At 44.8% G+C, this 17,963-nt stretch overlaps 1 protein-coding gene across 2 annotated transcripts in view; it reads left to right on the forward strand.

The window, feature by feature from the left end:
* The window catches only part of SHC3 (SHC adaptor protein 3), a 187,136-nt gene extending 169,217 nt beyond the window's left edge, over positions 1–17,919 (forward strand). For both annotated transcript variants that reach the window (XM_036992455.2, XM_036992456.2), the window contains one exon: positions 10,503–17,919. In XM_036992455.2, the coding sequence (XP_036848350.2) occupies positions 10,503–10,631 (129 nt within the window). In that variant the 3' untranslated portion in view covers positions 10,632–17,919. The remainder of the gene's footprint in view (positions 1–10,502) is intronic.
* The last annotated feature ends 44 nt before the right edge of the window (positions 17,920–17,963 follow it).

Consider the following 17,963-nt stretch of genomic DNA (forward strand, 5'->3'; position numbering starts at 1 on the left):
CCAGGGCTTTGAGGCTCACCAGTGATACACAGGCAAAACAGGCCTGCAACTCGGCTCTCCTCCCCCTGCCCACTGCCACCCTGGCATCACCCAAACTTCCCCTCATCCTTGAGGTGCCCACACACATGGCTTCCTGTCTCCACTGCTGGGCACTCTTTATGTCCACCAAGGTCAAAAGCCCTGAATGCAGAGCAAGATCCAGACACACGGTGTCCCTGTACAGATGTCCACCCACAGCTTAGCCTTGATGAGGGTGCTATCTAGGATTGATGGACGGTGCTCAGAGACTTACCTTGGTCTCTTCCTGTGCTGCCCCAGCTTGGACATTCTACTCCAGACACTCAAGTCCTGAGGTTGGCCCCACACTTGCCCCACCCAGCCTCTCCCTAGTAGACACTGACACGATGCCCGTTGACCACACGCCCTTTGGAGCCAAACTTGCTCCTAGCCCAGGGAAGGGGTGTGTCCTCATTTACCTGCAGTGGGATTGTGGGGATCTCTGTCTCAAAAGGTAACACATTTTTAGCAGTAATGGTTTACAAAATTAAACCAAAATAGGGATTTCTCTCCAAGAACAATCCCAGAGGCCCCAACGTGGCCTTGTTTTGAGTGGCTGCCTTCTTTGCTTCATGATACCCCAACTCCCCAGCTACTCATTTGGAAATTTCATCCCACCCAACATTCTCGATTTGAATACGTATTCTTTTTTTTTATTAAGGTATCATTGATATACAGTCTTATGAAGGTTTCACAGAGCAACATTGTGGTTACAGCATTCACCCATATTATCAAGTCCTCCCCACACTCCACTGCAGTCACTGTCCATTAGCGTAGTAAGATGCTATAGAGTTACTACTTGTCTTCTCTGTCCTGTACTGCCTTGCCCGTGACCCCCCTACGTTATGTGTGCTAATCATAATGCCCCTCAATCCCCTTCTCCCTCCCTCTTCACTTACTCTCTCCCACCCCTCCCCTTTGGTAACTGCTTGTCACTTCTTGGAGTCTGTGAGTCTGCTGCTGTTTTGTTCCTTCAGTTTTGCTTTGTTGTTATACTCCACAAGTGAGGGAAATCATTTGATACTTGTCTTTTTCTGCCTGGCTTATTTCACTGAGCATAATACCTTCTAGCTCCATACATTTTGTTGCAAATGGTAGGATTTGTTTCTTTTCATGGCTGAATAATGTTCCATTGTGCACATGTACTACATCTTCTTTATCCATTCATCTACTGATAGACACTTAGCTTGCTTCCATATCTTGGCTATTATAAACAGTGCTGTGATAAACATAGAGGTGCATATGTCTTTTTTGAATCTGTGATCTTATTTTCTTTGGATAAATTCCTAGGAGTGGAATTCCTGGATCAAATGGTATTTCTATTTTTAGTTTTTGAGGAACCTCCATATTGCTTTTCACAATGGTTGAACTAATTTACATTCCTACCAGCAGTGTAGGAGGGTTCCCTTTCTCCGCATTCTCGCCAGCATTTGTTGTTCCTTGCCTTTTGGATGTTGGCCCTCCTAACTGGTGTAGGGTAATATTTTTTAATTTGCATTTCCCTGATAATTAGCTCTGTGAAGCATCTTTTCATGTGTCTGTTGGCCATCTGAATTTCTTCTTTGAGGAAGTGTCTGTTTAGATCCTCTGCCCATTTTTTAACAGGGTTATTTGCTTTTTGAGTGTGTAGACGTATGAGCTCTTTATACGTTTTGGATGTTAACCCTTTATCAGATATATCATTTATGAATATAGCCTCCCATACTGTGGGAATGCCTTTTTGTTCTGAAGTTGGTGTACTTTGCTGTACAGAAGCTTGCTAGCTTGATGTAGTTCCATGAGTTCATTTTTGCTTTTGTTTCCCTTCCCTGAGGAGATGCATTCAGGAAAAAGTTACTCATGCTTATATTTAAGATATTTTTGCCTATGTTGTCTTCTAAGAGTTTTATGGTTTCATGACTTACATTCAGGTCTTTGATCCATTTTGAGTTTACTTTTGTGTATGGGGTTAGACAATAATCCAGTTTCATTCTCTTGCATGCAGCTGTCCAGTTTTGCCAACACCAGCTGTTGAAGAGGCTGTCATTTCCCTATTGTATATCCATGGCTCCTTTATCATATATTAGTTGGCCATGTATGCGTAGGTTATATCTGGGCTCTTTATTCTGTTCCATTGATCTATGGATCTGTTCTTGTGCCAGTACCAAATTGTCTTGATTACTGTGGCTTTGTAGTAGAGCTTGAAATTGGGGAGTGTAATCCCCATCCCAACTTTATTCTTCCTTCTCAAGATTATTTTGGCTATTCAGGGTCTTTTGTGGTTCGTATGAATTTTAGAACTGTTTGTTCTAGTTCATTGAAGAATGTTGTTGCTATTTTGATAAGAATTGGATTGAATCTGTAGATTGCTTTAGGCAGGATGGTCATTTTGACAGTATTAATTCTTCCTATCCATGAGTACGAAATGTGTTTCCATTTATTTGTGTCTTCTTTAATTTCTCCCATGAGTGTCTTGTAGTTTTTAGGGTATAGGTCTTTCACCTCCTTGATTAGATTTATTCCTAGGTGTTTTATTCTTTTTGATGCAGTTGTAAATGGGGTTGTTTTCCTGATTTCTCTCTCTGCTAGTTCATCATTAGTATATAGGAATGCAACAGATTTCTGTGTATTAATTTTTGTATTCTGCAACTTCGCAGAATTCAGTTATTAGTTCTAGTAGTTCTGGGGTGGATTCTTTAGGGTTTTTTAATGTACAATATCATGTCATCTGCAAACAGTGACGGTTTAACTTCTTGCTTACCAATCTGGATGCCTTTTATTTCTTTGTGTTGTCTGATTGCTGAGGCTAGGACCTCCAGAACTATCTTGAATAAAAGTGGGGAGAGTGGGTATCCTTGTCTTGTTCCCACTGTTAGAGGAAAAGCTTTTAGCTTTTTATGTTAAGTATGATGTTGTCTGTGGGTTTGTCATATATGGCCTTTATTATGTTGAGGTATTTTCCCCCTATACCCATTCTCTTGAGAGTTTTTATCATGAATGGATGTTGAATTTTGTCAAATGCTTTTTCAGCATATATTGAGATGATCATATGATTTTTGTCCTTTTTCTTGATGTGGTGTATGATGTTGATGGATTTTCTAATATTGTACCATCCTTGCATCTGTGGAATAAATCCCACTTGTCATGATATATGATCTTTTTGATATATTTCCAAATTCAGTTTGCTAATATTTTGTTAAGTACTTTTGCATCTATTTCATCAGGGATATTGGTCTGTAATTTTCTTTTTTTGTGGTGTCTTTGCCTGGTTTTGGTACTAGAGTGATGCTGGCCTCATAGAATGAGTTTGGAAGTGTTTCCTCCTCTTCTACTTTTTGGAAAACTTTAAGGAGGATGGGTATTAAGTCTTCTCTTAATGTTTGATAAAATTCAGCGGTGAAGCCATCTGGTCATGGTAGGTCTTTGATTACCAGTTCAATTTCATTGCTGATAATTGGTCTGTTCAGATTTTCTGTTTCTTCCTTGGTCAGTTTTGGAAGGTTGTATTTTTCTAGAAAGTTGTCAGTCTCTTCTAGGTTATCCAGTTTGTTAGCATATAATTTTTCATAGTATTCTCTAATAATTCTTTGTATTTCTGTGGTGTCTGTAGTGATTTTTCCTTTCTCATTTCTGATTTTGTTTGTGTGTATACATTCTCTTTTTCTTGATAAGTCTGGCTAGGGGTTTATCTATTTTGTTAATTTTCTGAAAGAACCAGCTCCTGGTTTCATTGATTCTTTCTACTGTTTTATTCTTCTCAATTTTATTTATTTATGCTCTTATCTTTATTATGTCCCTCCTTCTACTGACTTTGGGCCTCATTTGTTCTTCTTTTTCTAGTTTCATTAATTGTGAGTTTAGACTGTTCATTTTGGATTGTTCTTCTTTCTTGAGATAAGCTTGTATTGTAATATACTTTCCTCTTAGAACTGCCTTCGCTGCATCCCACAGATTTTGGGCTTTTGAGTTGTTGTTTGTCTCCACATATTTCTTGATCTCTGTTTTTATTTGGCCAGTCATCCATTGATTATTTAGGAGCATGTTGTCAAGCCTCATGTGTTTGTGGGCTTTTTTGTTTTCCTTGCATAATTTATTTCTAGTTTCATATCTTTGTGGTCTGAGAAGCTGGTTGGCACAATTTCAATCCTTCTGAATTTACTGAGGCTCTTTTTGTGGCCAATATGTGATCTTTTCTAGAAAATGTTCCATGTGCACTTGAGAAAAATGTGTATCCTGCTACTTTTGGGTGTAGAGGTCTGTAGATGTCTATTAGGTCCATCTATTCTAATATGCTGTTCAGTGCGTCTGTCTTCTTATTTTCTGTCTGGTTGATCTGTCCTTTGGATTGAAGTGTACATTGAAGTCTCTTAAAATGAATGCATTACATTTTGTTTCCCCCTTTAACTTTGTTAGTATTTGTTTCACATATGTAGGTGCTCCTATATTGGGTACACAGATATTTATAATGGTTATGTCCTCTTGTTGGACTGACCCTTTTATCGTTATGCAATGTCCATCTTTGTCTCTTGTTACTTTCTTTGTTTTGAAATTTATTTTGTCTAAGTACTGCAACTCCAACTTTTTTATTCCTATAATTTGCATGAAATATCTTTTTCCAATCCTTCACTTTTAGCCTGTGTATGTCTTTGGTTTTGAAGTGAGTCTCGTGTAGGCAGCATATAGATAGGTCTTGTTTTTTATCCATTCTGTAACTCTATGTCTTTTAATTGGTACATTCAGTCCATTTACATTTAGCGTGATTATCAATAGATATGTACTTATTGCCATTGCAGGCTTTAGATACGTGACTACCAAAGGTTCGAGGGCAGCTTCTTTACTATCTAACAGTCTAACTTAACTTGTTCAGTATGCTATTTCAAACACAATCTAAAGGTTCCTCATTTTTTCTCCCTTCTTTTCTTTCTCCTCCACTCTTTATATATTAGGTGTCATATTCTGTACTCTTTTTGTATCCCTTGACTGGCTTTGTGGGTAGTTGATTTAATTTTGCATTTTCTTAGTAATTAATTGGCCTACTTCCTTTACTGTGGTTTTATTTTCTCTGGTGACAGCTATTTAGCCTTAGGAACACTTCCATCTATAGCAGTCCCTTTAAAATACACTCTAGAGAAAGTTTGTGGGAGGTAAATTCCCTCAACTTTTGCTATCTAGAAATTGTTTAATCCCTCCTTCAAATTTAAATGATACTCTTGCCAGGTAGAGTATTCTTAGTTGGAGACCGTTCTGTTTCATTGCATTAAATATATCATGCCACTCCCTCCTGGCCTGTAAGGTTTCTGCTGAGAAGTCTGCTGGTAGCCTGATGGACTTTCCTTTGTATGTGATCTTTTTTCTGTCTTTGGCTGTCTTTAATATTCTCTCCTTGTCCTTGATCTTTGCCATCTTAATTATTATATGCCTTGGTGTTGTCTTCCTATGGTCCTTTGTGTTGGGAGATATCTATACTTCCATGATCTGAGAGATTATTCCCTTCCCCAGACTGGGGAAGTTTTCAGCTATTATTTCCTCAAAGAGCGTTTCTATCCCTTTTTCTTTTTCTTCTGGTACCCCTATAATGTGAATATTGTTCCATTTTGGTTAGTCGCACAGGTCTCTTATTATTCATTTCATTCCTGGAGATCCTTTTTTCTCTCTGTGCCTCAGCTTCTTTGTTTTCCTGTTCTCTAATTTCTATTTCATTTACTGTCCCCTTTACCTCATCTAATCTACTTTTAAATCCCTCCATTGTATGTTTCATTTCAAATACTGTGTTTTTTGAAGTTTCTAAACTCACTTTTTTCACTTAGTAATACACATTTAAGGTTCTTCCATGTCTTCTCATGGCTTCATAGCTCATTCCTTTTCAGCACTGAGAAATATTCCATTTTCTGTGTGTTTCACAATTTATTTATCCAGTCACCTACTGAAGGATGTCTTGATTTGTTTCAAAGTTTTGGCATTTATATATAAAGGTGCCATAAACATCCATGTGCAGGGTTTTGTGTGAATATGTGTCCATCTCATTTGGATAAATTCCAAGGAGCAGGATTACTGGATCATATGTTAAGAGTATGTTTAGCTTCATAAGAAACCACCAAACTGTCTTTCTTCCAAAGTGGTTGTACCATTTTGCATTCCCAACAGGAATGAATGTGAGTTTCTGCTGTGCTGCATCTTCACCAGTGTGTGGTATTGTTAGTGTTGTGGATTTTCACCATTCTAATAGATGTGTAATGGTTCTCATTGTTTTAACTCGCATTTCCCTGATGACATATGATGTGGAGCAGCTTTTCATATGCTTATCTGCCATCTCTATATCCTATTTGGTGAAGTGTATGTACAGGTCTTTGGCTGTTAATCTGGAGGTTGTATTCTTATTGTTGGTTTTAAGAGTTCTAGTATGTTTTGGCTAAAAATCCTTTATCAGATGTGTCATTTGTAAATACTTTCTCTGAGTCTGTGACTTGTCTTCTAATTCTCATCAGTGTCATTTGCAAGCATAAGTACTTTTCCATTTTAATGACCATTTCTTTATTTCATGGATCATGCCTTTAATGTCATATATAAAAAATAATAATAAATGCCTAATCATCTAGGTTTTCTCCTATGTTATATTATAGAAGTTTTATAGTTTTGCTTTATACATTGAGGTCTGTCATCCATTCTGTGGTAATTTTTGTGAAGGGTGCCAGTGTCTAGATTAATGTTCCTGCATGTGGATGTCCAGTTGTTCAAGCACCATTTGATGAAAGACTGTCTCTGCTCCATTGACTGCTTTTGTTCCTTTGTCAAAGATGACTTGACTATTATCTCTGTGTGTCTATTTCTGGGCACTTTATTTTGTGCCTTTCATCTATTTGTTCTTTCACCAGTACCACAGTGTCTGGATTACTGCGGCTTTATAGCAAGTCTTGAAGTGGGGTAGCATTAGTCCTCCGACTTTGTCGTGCTTCAGAGCTGTGCTGGTTGTTCTGGGTCTTCTGCCTCTCCACATGAACTTAGAATCAGTTTGTCAATATACACAAAACAACTTGCTAGAATTTTAATTGGGATTGCATTTAATCTATGTATTAAGTTGGGAAGAACTGACATCTTGACAATACTGAGTCCTCCTACCCACGAACATGGAACATCTCTCCATTATTTCATTCCTCTTTGATTTCTTTGTTTAGAATTTTGTAATTTTTCTTATCTAATTGTGTATATATATATCTTTAAATTTATACCTAAGTATTTTGTTCTGGGGGATGCTAATAAAAATGGTATTATTTTTTAATTTCAAATTCTACTTGTTCATTGCTTGTATAGAGGAAAGCAACTGACTTTTGTATATTAACCTTGTACCTGCAACCTTGCTATAGTTGGTTATTGTTCTAGGAGGTTTTTTGTCAATTCTCTTGATTTTCTTCACAGAGAATCATGTTATCTGTGAACAAAGACAGTTTTATTTCTTCCTTCCCAGTCTGTATAATTTTTATATCCATTTCTTGTCTAATTGCAGTAGCTAGCTAGGACTTGAGTATGATGCTGAAAAGGGGTGATGAGGGGGACATCCTTGCCTTGTTCTTGGTGTTAGTGGGAAAGCTTCTGCTTTCTCATCATTAAGTAAGATGTTTATGGTAGGATAGGATTTTTCTAAATATTCTTTATCAAGTGGAGGACTTCCCCTTTATTTTTAATTTACTGAGCACTTTTATCATGAACTTGTATGAGTTTTGTCAAATGCTTTTTCTGCATCTATTGATATGATCATGTGATTTTTTCTTTAGCTTGTTGATGTGATAGATTATATTAATTGATTTTTGAATGTTGAACCAGCCTTACATACTTGGGATAAATCCCACATGGTTGTGGTGTATAATTCTTTCTATTCATTGTTCAATTCAATTTGCTAACATTTTATTAAGGATTTTTTCATCTATGTTCATAAGAGATATTGGTCTGTAGTTTTCTTGAATCATCTTTGTCTGCTTTTGATATTAGAGTAATAGTGGCCTCATAGAGTGAGTTAGGAAGTATTCCTTCTGCCTCAGTCCTCTGAATGAGATTGTAGAGACTTGGTACAATTTCTTCTTTAAATGTTTGGTGGAATTCACCAAAAAGCCTATAAAGGCCTGGTGCTTTCTGTATTATGAGATTATTAATTATTAATTCAATTTCTTTGTTATAGGCTAATATAGATTATTTCTTTTTGTAAGAGTTTTGGTAGCTGTGTCTTTCAAGGAATTGGCCTTTTCATCTGGTTATCAAATATGTGGGCATAGAGTTGTTTATAATATGCCTTTATTATCCTTTTAATGTCCATAGAAGTTGTAGTGTTAACCCTTTATTAATTTCTGATATTACTAATTTGTGTTCTCTCTCTCTTTTCCTTAGTTAGCCTGGCTGTAGGCTTATTAACTTTATCTTTTTTAAGAACCAGCTTTGGAGGCCATTGATTTTCTCTATTGTTTTCCTGTTTTCAGTCTCATTGATTCCCACTCTCGTTGTACAATTCTTCTTACTTTGGATTGAATTTGCTCTTCTTTTTCTCGAAGTTTAGTTATTGATTTCAGATCTTTCTTCTTTCCCAATATATGCATGTTTTAGTCTATTCCTCTATAGCTTGACTTTCAGAACAAATTTTGTTTCCTTTTTGCCATGCAGAAATGTCTGGGGTTAACATCCCATGTATCTTTGCTATAGCAGAATCCCTTCAGGTCTCTGAAGAAGTTTGTCCAGGTTTGTCTGGGCTGCTGGGTGCATTTAATCAGCGACTGGCATCTCTAGCACACAGTAGGTGGGTCCACACAAATACCTCTGTGGGCAGCAAGTTCTCTGGCAGGAGCCAGGCCAGAGTTTCAGCAGGTATGCATGGGAATGAAGTGAACTGGCCTGCATCTTTAGGCAGTAAAGGTATGACTTACCTCTTTCGTGGGCCCTCGTTCACATGTGTGTGGGTTTATGGTGCCCAGTGTATGTACCCCAAGGACAATGACCAGTGGCTCTCTGCCTGGGCAGCATGTTGGAATCATGGAGGGATTGAGGCTGGTAGCTGGGCCCCACCCCAAGCACCCGGTTGAGTTGGCCTGGGCATGGGGTGACTGAAAGCTCCTCAGACAATGTGGACATGAGCTCAGGTTGAGACTGCTGTCCCAGACACACCCTGTCATAAATCCTTCATCCAGCCCTCTTGTCCCCAAACATAAATGAGTATTAACCCTTAAGAGGGGGAGTAAGGGGTTGATGTCAAGGTGAACCTCCAACCACGCAGTCTCAAGCTGAATTCCTGGGTGCCCCCAGCTTCCAAGGAAGGGGTCTGCTTGCATCATCACCAGGGGTCTTTCTGGGTCAGGAATTCTAAGGAGTCCCAGGAAGATTAGACAATCTGAATGGAAAGATGCAGGAAAGCCTTACAAAATGCCCATCAGATTACATCTTTAGGGAGGCTCAAGTCCAGGACTCAGGGGGCCTGTGGTCTGAGGGGGCCTCTTCCCCTCTGGTGCTTACAGAGATGGGTGGGCAGGGGCCCACCTCAGAGCTGGATCCCAGGAGAGGAAATTTCAAAGATTCCGCTCTTGACTTTGGGTGCTAATTGGTAGAGCTCAAAATAGGTCTGGCAGGGGCAGCTGGGCATCCCAGATCCACCTGCAGGCACCTGCTCCCTGCCCATTTCCCACCCCCTCTCAAAGGAGCAGGCCCTAGGGGGCCCATCCAGGGTGAGCTGGGAGACAGCTCCTGGCCAGTGTGGTCTGCACTGGGACCGCAGTAGCTCAGGGTGGGGAACCGGCGCACAGGCCCAGACAGCAGAGGGAAGTGGGGCCCTGCCCCCCAGCCCACCATACCCCAGGCATTCATTTTAGTAGGAGTGGGCGGGCAGGCACCATGTGCAGCTGCAGGGCTGAGCCCCCAGGGGCGTACTGCGCTGCCCCTCCTTCCCAGCCAGGCCGACCCTGGGGGGGGGACACTAAAAGAGCAGCATTCTCCCCCCACAGAACTCCTGGCTCCCTTCCGGTGGGAGTGCAGCATGCTGGGGTGGTCTGGGGATGGGGGGGAGGTGGCCTGAAGGTGCCGATGTGGGGCCCAGTTCCCAGGGGAGGTAGCATGTTCTGGCTGGGGGCCCCCATGAAAAGGTGGGTAGGTGAGAGGAGAAAGGGGAGCCTGCAGGCGCCAGCGGGGTGGGGTGCTGCAGGACAGCTGGGCAGAGGTGTCTGGGACGGTTCCTACGGGGCAGGAGGAGTCAGGAGAGAGAAGGCTGGTGGAGGGTGCCTGGTTGCTGAGGGTGGAGGAGCCCATGGCTCAGTCCCAGACGGGGGCAGATGACTTGACTGAACTGTCTGGCTGGCAACAGTGACCAGGGACTTTGCAGACACTGTCTCTGAAAGTGTGGGGACCCTGGGAGGCTCCCCCTTGGTTCAGAGGGTCCAGCTGGCTCTGCCTTCTTCTGCCTTTGGGTCACACCAGCCTTTCCTGTGTGTCCTTCGCAGATCCGAACAAGAGACAGGGTGTTCGATAGCATCAGCCACCTCATCAACCACCACCTGGAGAAGAGCCTGCCCATCGTCTCTGCTGGGAGTGAGCTCTGCCTCCAGCAGCCGGTGGAGAGGAACCCATGACCTGCCAGCACCCTGTCGTGACGCTGCACCTGTGGTCAGGAGGGCCCAGTCCTTCTCGGTAGCTGGGTGTGGGGCTGCGGGACCTTGGGGCTGCCCTCAGGCTCAGAGCCTTGTTCACAAGCCCCAGGAGGAAGGTTCCAGAAAGGGCAAGGTTCACAACTTGTTCCGACTTTTCCTGTGCATATTGGAGGTGTACATACCTGTACATCCTGTACAAAGTATCCCTCTATATTTATATTTTTGAAGACTAAGAAAGATGTAAGACTAATGTTCTGTGCTGTATGTTTTTAATGAAAAAAAAAAAAAAGGTCTGACTGTAGTTGTCCAGGCAAAAATTTAATTCAGCTGACCCATTCCACTGGGAAATCCCACCAGGAAGGTGTTACCTGCAGGCTTAGCTAAGAGGCACAACACGGGGAATAGAGGAAAGCAGGAGGGTTGGTAATAAACAGAGTTGTGGCAGAGCAAGATGTTATCCTAAGAGGACTCAGTCTGCACGGAAAGCAGGGTGACTCTCTGGTCCTTCGGGGTGTCGGTGCCCTCCTCCTTGGCGGCCCACCCAGGCTGTGTGCATCCCACCTGCCTGCAGGCATTTCCAGCATGGGGCAGCCAGGCAGCTGCATGAATGAACAGGTGTCGCTCCTGCTTTTTCCGGTCATGCTGAGCACAGGAACACTTTCCTTGACCCTGGCTGTCCAGGGGTTCTTGAGGACTCATTTTACTGCCAAATATGGCACAAAACAAGCTTCACTGTTGAAGATGTTGCCTGGTGAATGCTGCCGTTGCTTTTATCCAGATGATGAACAAACGAGTCCGTGTGGAGGGGTAACTGGGGCAAAATCTTGGTTTCTGTGCCCTTCTAGCCAATGGGTTGGTAGCTAATAAAACTGCTCACCCCTCATATCCAGCAGAGAGCAACGCAGGTGTATTAGCTGTGCCAGAGATGGAGGCAAGCGAGTCTGCTCAGTCCTGAGACACCTGCATCACAGTTGCTTCTGGGTCTATGCTCGCCTGAAGCTGGGGCTCTGGAGTTCTGGGGGTCAGTTTGAGTCTCTGCCTCCAAGTGATAGGCGGGTAAAGGGGCTGGCTGCCCCTCCAGCAGGTGTTCCCTCAGTCTGTGAAGGGGTGGGTGCCCCGCACAGTGCCTCGCCTTGGCGCCCTCCCTCGAGGCAATGCACTGCGATGCCCCAGAGGGTCCTGTGGTGTTAGGACGTCCGCAACCGTTTATAATTTAAAAGCATCTGGGTTGATATTCCATGTGATTTAACAGATGTTGTTCTTTAGGAGATGGAAGGATTCATTTGTCAGCTGGCACCATCTCATGGGGCTACAACACTGGCTCTTATACCTGTGTACTGAGTGGCACCCCATTGATGTGCAACAGAAAGACACCCCCACACCCTTAGAGCTGGATGGAAGTAAACTTGCTGCTTCAAGAATGAGGAGCTAAGGGTAGATTTAAAAAATTCCAATGAGCACTAATCCATGTTCTAATGCTAAATGAACCCCATTTCTCATTTTGGGGGTGCGATGGCCATGAAGGAGGGGAGGCTGGAGCTAATGGGTATGTAGCTGTCTTTGGAGATTTTGTCATTTGAGGGTCCAGTGAATCCAAGGTGACTTCAATCTTCTAGGATGTCTGCAGTGAATTGGAAGGCATCTGAGACCACTGATCTAGACTAACCTGCCTCTTCTCGGATGGTTTCAGGTTCAGTCCCAGTGTGGATCCCTGCTCCGAGAAACAGGAGCAGTGCGGGCTGAATTGGGATGGGGGTCAGCAGCTGGTTCAGGCTTATGCCCTGTGATGATGTGGACTTTGGAGTGGCTGTGGGCACTGCCCTTCACTCAGTCTCCTGAGGCTTGCAGCCCTACAGACATATACAGGAGTCCGACCTCTGTGGGGACACACAGCCCTTCTTTGTGTGAATATACCCACATATAAACATGGATAAAATGACTATTGATAGCCCTGCATGCCCCCCGTGTAAGGCCACAATGCTAATGTGAAGGGCAAAGCAGATAAGGCAGGCCAGCTAAGAACTGTGAGCACCTGAACATTTGACCTGCTTTCTTTCTCCTCTTGGGGGACAGAAACAATGGTTGTCTGCAGTTTTAGCTGCTCTCTGCTTTGAAGCTGATGTTTATCTCAATAGAGAAAAGCAATACATATGATTTTTTTTTTTTTGCATGAGACTCAATTTAGAAAATTTAAATTATGGGGGATCAAATTTTACTTCAATATGGTCACAAAATATGCATTTTTAAGCTCAGATTACTAGACTGCTTCCAATACGCCATGGAAAGTGGCCCTTCTTGTAGCTACCAAGCAGATAGTGACGTGGCAGAAGGCAGGGCTTTCTAGACCCTGTCCGTCCTACTGCCCCGCCTACTGTGACATGTGCTAGAGCCCGTCTCCTCTCCAAGCACTATGTAACAGGCTTTCCTTTGAGCCTCACTCACAGATGGAGCAACCAAGGCTCCACGGGTGCACCGCCTTGCTCATGGCAGCAGAGCTGAGTGGCGCCCCCACACGTCCTAGTGCTCTGCTGCTCTTGCAGTGCAGGACCCCCAGTTGGGCCCTGTGTGGTTTTTGCCACTATACCTCTGCCTGGGCAGGGTGGAGACTTCCAGGGCCTCAGGGCCACTGGACATGGCGCTGAACCACCTGGGCTGCTGTCCCTCTCCAAGGCCCCACCCCTGACCCCAGGGAGGTCCGACAGTCCTACAGTGCCTGTCTGGAGGCCCCTGGTCCCCCCTCACTCCTGCACCATGTGGTGTGGGTCACCTGCTCTTTGAAGTGACAGTCTCATCTTGCTGAGGCCCCCTGGGGCTGCCTATGGCTATATCACAGCGTGATGCCTCAGACCCTAAGGGGCCCAGGGGACAGTCTAGTGGGCCACGCATCCCAACAACTCCCAGTCTCACCCCCATGCTTCAGCCACCACTCTGGGCTGCAGTTTTCAGAGGCAAGAGGACCAGGTGCCCACTTGGCCTTGTGCTGTGTTTCCTGTGAGCAACAGTTTTGTTTCAGGCCATCTCAGGTTTTGGACAGAGACTCAGTGGGATGCACATGGTGTCCTGAGGGTCTCCCGTACAGGGTGCACCACACATAATTTCCAATGAGAACATAAGTGACAAACCATGTGCAGAGGAAAGGCCTGACTTAGAAGGAAGGGCAGGCCCCGGCGGGGGTGGGAGAAGGGAAAGAAATGGATGGAGGAGCCCTTTGTGTGACCCCCAGAAGGGCCTGGGCTTGGAGACACTGTCACATGTGTCTCCTGGTGTTGTGCCTGTCCTGGGGTCCTGAGGGGCCCCCACTCCTGAGGGAGCTTTCCTCCAGGTAGCATCACATGCCTGGGCAGCCTTTTTAAGTTATGCTTTAACACTAAAGACCTAGTCCTTACTTCCCTGAATCAGTCCCTATGTGAAGGCCAGTCACACATTTCCTGGGACCCTGAGCCTACCTGGGAACTGCCTCCCAAGAGCCATGTGGCTGCATGCCCATCACTGGGTTTCTCTGAGCCGTGGCTCAGCACCGCACTGCAGGGCCATGCAGAGTCCCTGATGTGGGAGGGGGCATGAGTACATGTGACATGAAGGATGGTTGCCTCCCGAATGCTTCATGCTCAGAAGCATGACGGTTCTCCCTCACTGGCCGAGCACGGACACACACCATGTGCTGTGCCTTCCTGCGGACGGTGATGGCCTGGCTGGGAATAGGAAGGAGACAGTGGGAAGACTACACATAGGTTCCTGCAGGATGCACACACCTTGGCTTTGGGTTTCAAAATTATACTCTGGTTTTAACTGAAACTTTCAAAATGCATCCTGAGAAAGATGAAGTGAAAAACTCACCTTGCTGGCACATGTTTCCACCTGGAGTGGTCGCTGCCCCCGAGATAACAGCAGGGGAGTGCCATGGGTGCTGGGACTGCAGATACTGCTTCCCAGTGAGGGGCCCAAGCAGCTGACTCACCTCAGGTGGCAACAAGTCAGTGGCCAAAAATAGGACCAAGCACAGGACTTATTATGGTCCTTTAGGGCTTGTGCATAAAGCTCACACCCAGACGGAAAAGGCAATGGTCCTTTCCTCCTTGGCTTTACCTTTATACTCCTTTTGGTAAAATGCATAAAGGCATGAGTCTTAGGTGGACGAGGAAGTGTTTCTATTTACTCTGACTTGGGGTCCTTCAGAAGCAGAACCTGAGGAGGTCTGAGTGTATGTGGTTTCTCTGGGTGATGACCCAGGAGTGGAAGGAAGGGAGGGGAGGAGCCTGATGAGGGGACCATGATCAGGCACATTGCCACAGCATGGGGAGCGGTGGGAGGTAGGGCTGGACACGACTCAGCAGCACACACCCACCAGGCAGGGAGAGTGGGCACTGCCCAGCCCATCACTGGTGGAAGCTGCAATGTCCTGGCTGGTCCTGTGCACCCCTGAGCACACTCCCCGAGCCCAGAGTCCCAGGCCTTCACGCTAAGCAGACCTGGAGTGGAAGGCAAGCAACAGCCTCCTGGGCACCCCTTCCTGGGTCTGGATGGGGCCCAGGAACTGCATTTCTAACAGACGGCAAGTGATGCTGCCAGAGGGTCCAGACTTGGAGAGCCACCAACAGATGTGAGTTGCCAGCCCTTACCTGTCCCTTATTGATGGCTTTCCCCTGCAATTTATGATTATGTTTTCATGCTGCTTCATGTCATAGATCCCAGGGTCTATGCTGTGAGTTCTAAAAGTGGAGGATTAATAAGCATTTTTAACTCCATATAGTCTTTGCTGGCAAATAAAATGCCATCTGCCAGCCCAATTTATTTATAATGGGGTTTATACATATTTATAAGTTTGCAAGCAACAAATGCACAGTTTTAAAACTGGCACATTTTATAGCAGCCAGAAAATTTGCAACTTTATACTCGGACTTGTGAATGACAATTGCATATATACCCACATGCACCTCCCTATGCCAGTCACTATGTGCAGCCCTGCCTGTATGCATGTGCCCCTTGGTTGGCCGTGCGCATGTGCCCCTTGGTTAGCCATGCAACATGCACCTTGGGACTCCTCTCTGGGGGTTGGTATTTTAACTAACAAGGGCAACTAGAAAGTTAAAGAGGCATTAAGAGTTTGGAGACTGGCATGTCCTGGCACCTGCAGAAACATGTAGGGAAGGGTCTGGCTGCTGCAGGGAGCAGGCGCAAGCCAGGGGACAGCCCCGGGGTCATTGTGGACTGGACAGAAGAACATGAGGAAGAGAAGCCAGCAGATGAGGACAGGAGAGGATGAGAGGGCAGCAGAGGATAAAGGCAAGAAGGAGGGTTTGGGGACGAGCAGGTTCAGACCGACACCAGGTGTTTATCTGGCAGAGCAGCTTCTGTCGAGGAGGAGCAGGTATGACAAGGTTGACCCCACAGGCATGCTCGGGGCAAGGTTTGACTCCCCTTGTGCAGATGCATGCAGGCTTTCCTAACCAGCCTCCTCTGGCCTCATCACACAGTAGATCATGAGTGGCCAGCACTGAGCTGGGATCCCGGATAAAGAAGTGAGTTCCTGAGGGTCCCTCCTGCCTGAGTTTGCCATCAGTAGGAGCAGAACAAGCCTGCTGCTGGCGTGGACAAGTTCAGTAATACCCTGGAGGCCCAGTTCTGGTAAACTGGTGGCAGTTGGGACTGGGGGGTCCCAGCAGGCGTGGGAGGCTGGGGAGGGCAGGTCACCCTCCTGGACCCAACATCTGGTGTTAGTCGGGAGGTTGCTCCCTGAGTCACAGACACCCTCCCTGCGTGATGACCCTGTTCGCACAAAGCACACAGGACTTCCCAAGAGTGCTAAGAGGGCCACTCTCTCAGAGGAAAGTGCCAGAAATGAATCCCACAGTGTCAAGGGTCTGTTTCATTGTTTCACCTTGAAATGCTACATAGGGAGAAAATCTGTGCATGGGCAGCACATGCTGGGGGCCCGAGCGTGTGAAGTGACTCACTCACACTCATCTGGGACATTTTTATCACAACCACAGTTTCTAACCATCAAATCAAGCGACAATTAACAAAGCAGAAATTAAGGGGCAAATCCACCTTTGAACGTTGACTTGCTGTTCCTGTAACAACTGTGTCGGTTGCCAAGTGGAATGTTCGCTGTTCATTTGACTTTTTAATATAACTTGTTCCAGAATAAATATTGTAAAGTTAAGTATGTGAATGTTTCTTTGTAGTCAGAATTAAACAAGAATTAAACATTTGGTGTTTAAGTCCAAGGATTAGGAGAGAACTCCATGTAAATTTAATGTGTAATAAGATATCACTTTTTAAAAAGCATTTGGATGGCAAATTATATACATTCATACGTATAGTTTGAAATTTTTTTCTTTTCCATTAACTTTTGTGAAACAGAAAAGAATTACCATGAAGATCTCTGGGTTTATTGCGAATTCACCACTTTCTACTTGGATATTGGAACAGAATCGGTCCTTAGAGCCTGAGGAGTGGAAATACAAAACCAATTTCCAGTTTTCTAATCTCTGTTCCATGAAAAATAACACCTAAGTGATTTGGCCAACATTTGGGACACTCAACAATCCAGGTGAAGAGAACTGGCTTCTCTCCTCGCTGTCGGCAAGTCCACTCCACTCCTCCAGGAAGCGAGGCTTTGGGGATGCACCAGGCACGTCCCTGTGCTCCCATAGCAACCAAGTGGCATTGCCATGTGGTGTCCCTGGGTGCCATCGCTGTGGCCCAGGTGGGAGGCCGCCAGACCCATTCAAACAATGCTGTGCCCTCCTTACCACTGGTCATCAGAACACGTGCCTTCCTTTCAGGAATTGTGGTGTGTGCTCCAGGTTATGTAGCGAACCCTTGGGTATTTGACTCAGATACCAACAACGTTTGGGTTTGAGGTTTGCCAGCATATATACAACTTAAAAGCATAGACTTGGTAATTTAACTTGAAGTGTCCTGATACATTTTTGTGAAAGGCTCTTTGCCAGTGCAGAATAGCCACAGGTCAAGGGTAGAGAGAAACATCTGTTTCTATATTGTTAACTGTTTAAATGACTGTTGATATAAGTCTGTAGGCAATAAAGGATTTGTGAAAAGTCTCTCATCTGGGTGGTGCATCTTGTATTGCCTCACAAAGGAGAAGAGGGGGTTCTGAAGCCTTTGCACAGAAAACAGGCACTTTGCTGTTCCCAGGACACCCCTTAAAACACTATCAATCACAGCGAAGCCAGGTCCCATCTACCAGAGGTGTTGATTGAAAGCGGCAGCTTGGCAGAAGTGTTCCTGATGGGGCTTTGTGCTCACCTTCTGCCTAGTCGGCCTTGGGCAGAACCAAAAGTGGCAGAA

The sequence above is a fragment of the Manis javanica genome, chromosome 2, assembly GCF_040802235.1.
Source record: "Manis javanica isolate MJ-LG chromosome 2, MJ_LKY, whole genome shotgun sequence".
Classification (NCBI taxonomy): Eukaryota; Metazoa; Chordata; class Mammalia; order Pholidota; family Manidae; genus Manis; species Manis javanica.